Below are 11116 nucleotides of genomic sequence, written 5' to 3'. Positions count from 1 at the left end.
CACCTCATTTCTATTTTTCTTTAGTTCTGTTGAAGAGTCATACAGACTCAAAACATTAACTGTGTTCCTCTCCGCAGGTACTGTCAGACCTGCTGAGTTTTTCCAGCTATTTTTGTTTTTGTTTCATAAAAGACATCTCTGCCTTTGTGATCTTCCTTCAACACCTATTCTTCATTATCCAGATCAGTGGTACTGGCATTACCTGCTTCAACCCTTCCCTATCCAATCATAGCCAGGGTATCTCCTCCAGATTTGGCTTTTCTTCCCAAACCATCCCTCCCCTCATCCACCCCTCAGCACCCAACACCCCCCCACCCCCTCATCCCCCACCCCCACCCCAGCCCTGTAACATTACCTCCGAAACCCTCATTGGCTGCCAGGGTATATGGAGCAAGCAGGAAAGCGGGATTAGACCAGCCTGGCTGATGGAGCTAATGCCCTGTTTCTGCGCTCCGACATTGTCGATATAATCAGAGGATCGCACAATGAGGAATTTAAACAAAAACCTGCCTCCCGCACTACTCCCACAACACTAGGTGGTGCTGTCAAGAAAAGTACTCGAACTTTTCTGGGAGAGTTTTCTTGCTCAGTTTTATTGGTGTCTGGGCTGCTCGGTGCCCAGCACTTCCCCTCCACAGGAGGAGGTCGGTGTCAGTATCAGTGCCATTAGAGGGACTGCTGCTTGTTAGTGCAGTTTGGGACCCTGAGTCAGTGACTGCGACACACGAGAGTGTTAACCAGGCTACTGAAATGGAGAAATGAGAACAAAAAAACATTCTCACACATTTTAAAACACACCTTACGATCATTAACGATTGTGAAACCCAAATATCTGAACATCAGCCTTGTAATTGTTTATCGGAAGAGCAGACTCAGCCCTTCACTTGTCGCTCAAAGTATTTTAAAACGTTGTTATATTTACTGTTTACAATATTAACGGTATTACAGTATTTAGTTCAACAGTATTTATTAGTGTTTACTGAATGTTATAGTTTTTTACACAATTATACAATATTATTTATATAGTTATACAGTAGTCAGTATTACAGTGCTTACTGTATGTTATACCACATAGTTTTACGTTATTAACTATGAATGTTATATTTAGTTATACATTACAGTATTTTACTGTCTATATATACTGTCAATATTTGTTAGTGTTAGCCATCAGTACTTCCGTTGCAGTATTTGCTCAGTATTTATGTTACAGTATTTACTGTACAATATGCTATGTGACCTGATTGCTTTTTTATAGTATTTGTTTAAATTACATATATATGATATGCCCAGTTAGTCTTCCTATACATTACCATCCATATTATTACAGAAACAGAGAATCCTAAAGTACAGAAGGAGGCCATTCAGCCTGTTTGTCTGTGCCGGCACCTTGAAAGAGCTATCCAATCAATGCTACTCCCCAGTTTTTCTCCATTATCAGTTCCCTTCAAGTTTACGTCTGTTTTCCCTTTGGAAGTTACTATGATGTCTGTTTTCACCACTCTTGCAGTTGGAGTGAGTGTTTCAGATCTTAACAACCCTCTGTGAAAATAAATCTCCTTATTTTAATATTTATTAATAGCGGCATAGAGCACAAGAGCAAGAAGGTTATGTTGAACTTGTATAAGGCACTAGTTGGGCCTGAACTGAAGTGTTGCATCCAGTTCTGGGTGCCACATTTTAGGAGGGCTGTGAAGGCATTGGAGAGGGTGAAGGGAAGATTCACGAGAATGGTTCTAGGGATGAGGAACTTCAGTTGCATAGATTGGAGAAGTTGGGACTGTTTTCCTTGGAGAAGATAAGGTTGAGAGGAGATTTGAAAGAGGTATTCAAAATCATGAGGGGTCTGGACAGAGTAGAGAGGGAGAAACTGTTCCCTTTCATGAAAGGATCAAGAACGAGAGGGCACACACTTAAAGTAATTGGCAAAAGAAGCAAAAGTGACTTGAGGAAAAACTTTTTCATGCAGCGAGTGGTTGGGACCTGGAATTCACTGCCTGTGTGTGTGGTGGAGGCAGGTTCAATCGAGGCATTCAAAAGGGAATTAGACTGTTATCTGAAAAGGAAGAATGTGCAGGGATACAGGGAGAAGGCGGGGGAATGGCAGTGGTGAATTGTTCATTCAGAGAGCTGGTACAGACACAATGGCATGAATGGCCTTCTGCACTGTAACAATTCTGTGATTTCTCCTGTAGTTCCTTTGACAATTTTTTTTTCAATTCTATGACCTCTGATTGCAACCACTTGCCAGAGGAAACAGTTTCTCCCTACATCCTTCCTCAACATCCTCCATCATTTTGACACCCCAATGAGGGGCACCCCTACCTCCTCCACTCAAAGGAGAACAATCCCAGTTTTCTCCAATTTCTCCACATAACTGAATTCCCTCATCCCTGATATCATCCTGGTTAACCTCTTCAGTACCTGCTCCAAAGCCTTGACATCCTAAATTATGGTACCCAGAATTGCACACAGTACTCCAGTGATTTGTGAAATTTTGTTTTTGTATTCGGTGCCCCTGTTTACAAAGCCAGTGTGACATATACTTTCTGAACTGTGGTTCTGCCACTTGCAAGATATCAATCCCCAGATCCCTCTGTTCTTGCTCCCCTCTTAAAATAGTATTATCTACATTATACTGCCTCGCCACATTGTTCCTCCCAAAGTACATACTTCACGCTTATTCACATTAAATTAAACCATCATGTGTCTGCCCATTTCCCCAGTCTGTCTACGTCCCCCTGAAGTCTGTTACATCCTGTTCACTATTTGCTACACTGCCAAGTGTTGCATCATCAAATGCCTTTAAAAAACTCATATAACAAACATTTGCTGCATTACCTTTATCAATCCTCTTTGTTACTTCACCAAGGAACTCAATCAGGTTAGTCAGACATGATTTGCCTTTAACAAATCAATGCTATCTGCCCTTTATTAACCCATATTCTCCAAGTGAGAATTAATTTTGTCCTTGGCAAGATTATTTGTCTTTTCAGTATTGATGTAATTACAGTATGTACTGCTTGTTAATATATGATGTACACCACAGGGTGTATTGTGTTAGTGTTTACAATATATTCAGACTTTTAGTACTTAGTGTATATTACCTATTTTGGGTTTATTTGTTACACCATACAGTGAAAATTGTTACAGTCTGTATTACTTTGGCATTTATTGTACATTACAGTCCATACTGTGTGTTTGTATGTGAAAATACTGACTGTGCTTTATCATATGTGCAGAATTTTCAAGAAATCACCTCTCTGGAAGATGGAAGCAGTTCAGCAAGTGCCCTCCATAGGGTCTCTGCATATCCACACCCTCGCTCAAAATCACCAGAGGTACCTTTGCTATACCCGCCCTGGCCCTCAGAGCTTCAACCTGTGGTAAGGCCATAAGAGAGAAGAAAACAGTTTCAATCAAAGACATTATTGGCCAGTGCTAGCTGTACTGGGGATTCTAGGGCATAGTTGTAGACCCATTCACATGTCCTGTTCTGCTGCCAATTAATGGGAAGTTACAGTACAATTCTGGGGTCAGGTCTTACCTTGAGTAGAAGTATGAGCCTCCCTAGGGAGGCTTCCAAACATCACATCATGCCTGGTACAACTCAGCTATAACACCAAGCCAAACACTTAAAAAGTACACAGATTGCCTGTTGGATTTTTTGTCACTTTAAAGAAAACACTCCTGTAAGTTTATAATGTTTTAGAAATTAGGCACACCCCAGGTGTCTGATTTCCAACCTCAGTAACCCCAGTAACCAAAAATGTCAAGAATTCTCTGGCTGTTACTTCAGATAACAAAAAGTCTTCAGTGATTCCAATACCCTCAATAACTCTTAATTACCTCAAAACGTCGGCAACAATGAACCTCAGAAACTCCAATTTAACTTCAGTAACTCTAAGCAACCTGACTACAGAGAACTATGGGGTAATAGTTGGTGTTGTGAATGCTGCTTGTGTGTGTGTATATATATATATATATATATATATACACACACATATATATGTATGAAAATAGTTAACAACGAGGAGGATAGAAACAGACTTCAGGAGAATATAGATAAACTGGTGAAATGGGCAGACACATGGCAGATGAAATTTAATGCAGAAAAGTGTAAAGTGACTCATTTTGGTAGAAAGAACGAGGAGATGTAATATAGAATAAATGGCACAATACGAAAGCGGCTCAGAAACAGTGAACTGTGAGTGTATGTATGCAAGTCTTTGAAGGTAACAGGACAAATAGAGACCTTTAAAAAGGTTTTATTAGTAGAGGCATGGACTACAAAAGCAAGGAACCTATGCTAAGGCTTTCTGAAACACTGGCTAGGCCCCAGCTGAAGCACTGTGGTCACCTCAAGGCTCAAGCTGTGGTCATGTTAAGACCTCAGAGACAGTGCAGAAGAGATTTACTAGAATGTCACCAGGATTGAAAGACAGAGAAGTTGGGATTGTTCTCCTTCAAGCACAGAAGGTTAAGGGGAGATTTGACAGAGCTGTTCAAAATTATGAAGGTGTTTGCTAAGTAAACAAGGAGGAAACCGTTTCCAGTGGCAGAAGGGTTGGCAACCAGAGGACACAGATTTAAGGTAATTGGCAGATGAACCAGAAGCGAAATGAGGAAAACATTTTTAACACAGCCAACATCATGATCTGGAATGCATTGTTAGTTAGAGTGGTGGAAACAGATTCAATGATAACTTTCAAAAGGACATTGGATAAATACAGGAAAAAAACAAAATATTTGCAAGGCTATGGGAAAAGTACAGGGGGTTTGGAACCGATTGAATAGCTCTCTCAAAGAACTGGAAAGGCTGCATGGGCAAAAATGGCCTCCTCCTCTGCTGTACAATACCATGATCATAGCTAACAACCCCAGTAACTCACTAATAATGAATATATGAAACAGAAGGAACTCGGAAATGGATTAATGTAAAAATTAAACTCTCTGGCGTCCAGTTATCATTGTAGAAACTTCTGGGCTCACCACAGGAAAATCAGACTGCCCCATCTAATTCTGGATAGGTGGTAATGTTATTAGTTTTGAGATTAACTACATTAAATTATGTAGCAGCTATGCTCAAAATGATTTACATAATTCATTTTTAAGTAAAATAGTTAAATTTCAGAAATGTTAAAATGATATTACCACATCCAAAGTTTTCACAACTACACTCCTGTCAGATCTTAAGGAACGCAGACTGGGGATAATTTCAGGATGAGATAATTCAGCATTTTGTTTTTTTAGCTGCATGCTGGGGGTGAGCTTCAGGAGAATGCCAGTGCTCTTCATGCTGTTCTGTGTGGGAGGAGGGCCTGAAAATATTTATGCATGAGCCACCTGCAAAGATTTGGCATACTTTCAGAGTGCTGTGCAAACATTGGCACATTCGCGAGGACGATCTAAGAAGATTAATGCATGCTCGTGTGGGCTCTGTAAATCTGACACACTTGCAAAGACTCTTCCATTTTCAGAACCTGCTGTAAAGGTTGACACGCTTTTAAAACCCCATCCCGCTCCCCCCAGTGCCACGCACACCCCCTGCCCACCCTGTGCCCCACACCCCCTACCCCCCTGCCCCACACACACCCTGCTCCCCCAACATAATTAATATCGACCACAGGAATTTCATACCCATGTGAGAATTACAGGAGCACCCACAGGACTCCAGGTTTCACATCTGCATGTAGCAACACCTAGTTTGAAAATCACACAATTGTTGTGAAATTACGTGTAGGACAGCTGTCCCCATGGGGCTCTACCATTTTAAATCTTATCAGGCCAAGCAAAATGTAAAATACCACAATCTTACAATTGGGATCATTCCAGGTATAAAATATTCCATCCTCTCTGCTCCCCCAGTTCCCCCCTGTCCTGCATCATAACTTAATGGAAAAGGCATGTAGATACACAATTCCACATTGGCCACAGAAGGCACTCAAAAGCACGTTAAGATAATTGGCTGCCTACTCAGTTCCCCCTTTTTATTGGTCCACCGATCCCAGAATCATTGATGTCACTATCACTAGCCACTTACTACAATAGTTATGACTCGAAAGAGTTACAGTAGTTATGTGTCAGAGGAGGGGGAGGGGTGCAGGTCCACATGACACCCAGAGGATCAGTGTCCCCCTTGCCTTCTCACTGAGCTCTGAATTGCTTCTAATTTCTTTTCCTCCACTCCCATCTTTATCTACCCACATTCTCTCCACCTCCATTATTGTTAAAACTTAGTCAGGTGACAGAATAGTCTCATCATTTTTCACTTACAAGCTTTTAGTTAGAGACACACATTACATACCACACATCTCCACCAAATAAAACCTTTCCTTCTGTCTGTTCCTCTATATACTCTTTTAAACCCCAAAATAAATTAACAGCCCCTTAAAAAGGGGCCTAACTCTCTTTATACTCAAACTAATTAGCCAATTGATAGCCCCTTAAAAGGGGCACTGTAACAAAAAGACATAACTAAAGAAAGTTGACAAATTAAATTAAAATGGCAGTTTGGGGGCTGATGATACACTCCAGCTCTTGCTCTGCGCACCAGCCACAGAAGGTCTTAAGCAGATCACCAGATACCATGTGCTCTCCCTCCAGGGACATCTAAGCACAAATGTAGCCACAAAAGGAGGGGCAGACAGTCAGGCCAAACACCCCTCTGCTCTTCTATACTTTCTTGTTTTGAGTACTAATTTAAAAAAAAATGGACTAATTGACAGCCCCTTAAAAGGGGCACTGTAATAAGACAAAACTTTTAAAGGAAACTTATCAAATCAAATTAAAAGGTCATTTTGGGGATGGATGATGCACTCCAGCCCCTGCAGTGTCCGCCAGTCTCAGAAGACCTCAAGTGGACACCCCTGCTCCTCTATCTACACTCTTTTGAAAAATAAATCAATACAATGAACAAATATAAGAAGTGGTGACAGCCACTGTGGGGAACTGTAACAAAAATAAAATTTCAAAAGGAAATTTAGCTAGCTAAACTAAAATGGTGTTCTTGGGGCTGACAATGCACTCCAGCCCCTGCAGTCTCCACTAGTTGCAGAAGGCCTCAAGCATACCAGTGGACACCACATGCTCCCTCTTCAGAGACACCTGACCACAGAAATAGCCACAAAAGTGGGGCAGACACAGGCCAGACTAAAGCACACAGAAAATACAGGTGGAAGTTTGTGAACTATTTTAATCTCCTAATCACACAAAACTGCTACATACAACACCCTCTACAACAGGTCCCAATGGTGCTCCTCTATATATGAGTGCAGGAGTCTCCAATTTCTACCCATCACCTGAATACAATTAACATTCAATTGATGTACACTTAACATTTATGATCAGAATAGGTGCAGGGAAATTGGAGATATATAGCCTTCGGCAAAGAGCTAGCACAAGCACAGTGCGTCTGAATGGCCTCCCTCTCTGCTATAATCTCTGTCACTCCTCCCTGCCTCTTGTGTGACTATGCTGAAATATAATTGATGGTGTAAATTTTCACTATTATGGAGAAAGGCAGGCATTTGAAATTAATTCTTCACAACTGAAGACTTGGTGTGTCTGAGGGATGGAATGGTTCCACTGAGGTCAGGAAAGCAAGTGTAATAAAGATGTTCAAAGGCTGGAATATGTGTAGGCACCTGACTAAGTGGACCAGGCCTTAGAGTCCTCAAGGAAATGAGCATGAATGGCTGTGGTTAATAAATGAGGAGCTCCATTCATACAGCGGCTGTGCCTGGAAGTGGCAAGTCAGCAAATGGCAGTAATTTTAGCAAGAGAATGATAGACTCCCCAGTCATGGAGAAAATACTGAAGATAATTTCACAGAGTTGGCAGAATTATTGATTGAAGAGGCAGGCAATGCACAAGCAGCCACCTGCATAGACTTAGAGGTAATCACACTTAGCTGGATTCTTTGAGGAATAAACAGAATTAAGAAAAATAATCCTGCTAATTATTGCCCTATTATGCCATTTAAACACCTCAAAGCACTTAGGAATCAACCTTGGCTCAGTCGTAGCACTTGAGCCTCTGATTCAGAAGGTCGAGGGTATAACCCACATTTCAGCAGCTTGATTGCAAAATCTAAGCTGAAACTTCTGTGAACCATTAAATTGAGGCCTGTCCATCTGCTGTCTCAGGAGGGTGTAAAAGACCACATGGCTGTCTTCTCCTGATATCCTGGCCAAAATATACTCCTCAACCAGCACAGACCATCTGGTCATTTAACTTATTGCTGTTTGTGGCGCTCAGTTGTGCTCAAATTAGTTGCATTATTTCCCTGTATCACAATGGTGATTACAATGCAGAAGTATTTCACTGGCTGTTGAGCACTTCAGAATGTCCTAAGGTTGTGACACGCCCTATATAAATGCAAGTTCTGTTCTTATTTAACACATACTGAAACTATAACAGTGCATGCTATGATTAATGTGCAAATCGGCCAGAAAGTCTAGGACATTAAGAGATATATTGTGAGTTGGGAATCTCCAGAACGCACTGATTAATTTACCTCACTCTACATTTGCTTCATGCAAATAACATCTCGACCTTCTCACCGAACATGCCACTAAAGGTTAAGCCCATTAATTAATAGCGTTAAGTGCCCTTTTTAACAATGTGATAATTTTAATTACTGCCATTCAACCTCTCTGGCCTAGAAAGTTAACAATATAAATTCTGAACTATCATTCTTTTGAGTAATTTTTTAAAAAGCCTTGCATTTATATAGCATTTTTCATGACCAACGGACCTTCCAAAGTACTTTTGAAGCATTACCACTGTTGTAATGTAGAAACGCAGCAGACATTTTGTGCACAGCAAGTTCCCACAAGCAGCAGCCTGACAATGATCAGTTAATCTGTTTTTGTGATGTTGATGGAGGGATAAATATTGGCCTGGTAATCAGGGATAACCACCGTGTTCTTCTTTGGAATAGTGTCTTGGGATTTTTACCTCCTGAGAGGGCAGACAGGGCCTCGGTTTAACATCTAATCTGAAAAACAGCACCTCCTATAGTTCAGTACTCCACTGGAATATCAGCCTCGATTTTTATCTTCAGCTCTTGAAATGGGACTTGAATCCAGAACCTTGTGACTCTGAGGCAGGAGTGCTGCCAACTGAGACACGACTGACACAAATGAATATTGCTGTACAAAAGCAAAATTCTGCTGAGGCTGGAGATCTGAAATAAACACAGAAAATGCTGGAAATATTCAGCGGGTTTGGTAGCATCTGTGGGGAGGGATCCAGATTTAATGTTTCTAGCCTGTGACCTTGTAGACGCAAAGTCACAGACCCAAAACATTTTTTTTTTTTAAATTCTTTCACGGGATGTGGGCATCGCTGACCAGGCCAGGATTTGTTGCCCTTGAGAAGGTGGTGGTGAGCCACCTTCTTATACCTCTGCAGTCCATGTGGCATAGGTACACCCACAGTGCTGTTAGGAGGGGAGTCCTAGTTCAACAGTGAAGGAACGGCGATATATTTCCAAGTCAGGATGGTGAGTGGCTTAGAGGGGAGATTGCAGGTCGTGGTATTCCCTTTTTCTTGTAGGTGGTAGAAGTTGCAAGTTAGCAAAGTGCTGTCAAAGGAGACTTGGTGAGTAGCTTCAGTGCATCTTGTAGGTGTTAGCCACTGCAGCTTTGGTACTGAACCTGATTCTAAATGCAAGCTGATAACAGCAGTGGTGGAAGGAGTGAGTGTTTGTCTTGGGTGAGGTTCTAATTAAGCGGACTGTTTTCCCTGGATTGGGTCAAGCTTCTTGAGTGTTGTTGGAGTTGCACTCATCCAGGCAAGTGAAGAGTATTGCATCAAACTCCTGATTTGTGCCTTGTAGATTGTGGACAGGCTTTGGGGAGTCAGAAGCTGAGTTACTCTCTGTAGGATTCCCAGCCACTGACCTATTCCGAAGCCACAGTATTTATATGGCTGGTGCAGTTCAGTTTCTAATCAATGGTAACTCCCAAAATGTTGATAGTGGGGGATTCAGCAATGGCAATGCCATTAACGGTCAGAGGAGATGGTTAGATTCTCTCTTGTTAAAGATGGTCATTGGCACTTGTGTGGCATAAATGTTACTTGCCACTTATCAGCCCAAACTTGGTTATTGTCCAGGTCTTGCTGTATATGGACACATATGAATTGTTGCTAGTGATTTTGAAAAGGTCAGCTTCTTTAAATTATATTTCTTATTTTTTCATTCCATCTCTTTTCTCCTCCCTCTATCTTAATTCATTTTCCCCCTCTTTATTTTATCATTTTCTACCTGATTTGACTCTAGTTCACCCTCCTTCTCAGTTCCCCCTCTCTTTCTTTCTCAATCTTTGAACTATACTGTTTAAGGAGATGTACTGTTGGCCCTGTCAATCATTAAGGTCCCAGATCCTGGTTCCTCTTGCCTTGCCATTATCAGTTCACATTTAGAGCCATTTACAGCATCAAAAACTTTTGTGTGAAATAGTGCAGAATGAACTCTAATCACGAACATCGTGAGATACCCTGCTCCAGAAAATTCTGGCCCAGCTAATTATTTTTCCATGTGCCATGTCTGCTTTTGTTTTGACCAATACAGTAACTACTCAATATCTACTATATCCACAAAGAGCAGCGTGTTGAGTCAAAATAGCAGAGAAATTCCTTGCGCTTCTTTAAATCGAGTTTTCGATTCTTGATGTCCGCCTGAACAGGGAGAAGGTATTAATAGGATCCCAGCTGGTGGGTGAAGCTGAGACCAAGACAGAGAACTTTTCTTTATTGAGAGAGTTTATTGACTTGTTCAGTCTCACATCTCTCCCCCCACTCCACCCAGTGCCCCAGCTATCCTCTGTTTATGTGTGCTCAAAGACAATTAATACTCACCACCTGTTTCTCTTAACCTTAACAATGCAATTGACAGGATATTAACTGAGGGGGTATCGGTTTAAAGATTCGGACCTCCATCAATGCAACACCCCCTCAATATTGCAGTGGGACGCCAACCTGGACTGTGTATTTACATCTGGACTCTGGACTCTAACTGAGAAGCAACTGTGCACTCAACTCAGCCATGTGCCATTCATCCAGTTCAGGCACACTCACTTTGAACCTTTACAGCTGCCAGAGGAGACTTATA

The 11116-nt window shown here is 41.5% G+C and overlaps 1 protein-coding gene across 5 annotated transcripts in view; it reads left to right on the top strand.

Moving 5' to 3' along the window:
* The first annotated feature begins 626 nt into the window (after window positions 1-626).
* The window catches only part of paxx (PAXX non-homologous end joining factor), a 35471-nt gene continuing 24981 nt past the window's right edge, over window positions 627-11116 (top strand). The window contains exons 1-2 of one of the 5 annotated variants that reach the window (XM_041192936.1): window positions 627-896; window positions 3240-3383. In XM_041192936.1, coding sequence (XP_041048870.1) covers window positions 3268-3383 — 116 coding nt within the window. In that variant the 5' untranslated portion in view covers window positions 627-896; window positions 3240-3267. Of the gene's footprint in view, window positions 940-2172; window positions 2882-3239; window positions 3384-11116 lie in introns of those variants that run through there. The other 4 variants (XM_041192941.1, XM_041192937.1, XM_041192940.1 and 1 more) reach the window with 4 other exon arrangements.

This window comes from Carcharodon carcharias, chromosome 8 (genome assembly GCF_017639515.1).
Source record: "Carcharodon carcharias isolate sCarCar2 chromosome 8, sCarCar2.pri, whole genome shotgun sequence".
In the NCBI taxonomy this organism is placed as follows: domain Eukaryota; kingdom Metazoa; phylum Chordata; class Chondrichthyes; order Lamniformes; family Lamnidae; genus Carcharodon; species Carcharodon carcharias.
The sequence above is the reverse complement of the archived record's forward strand: the minus strand, read 5'-3'. Positions and strand labels throughout refer to the sequence as shown.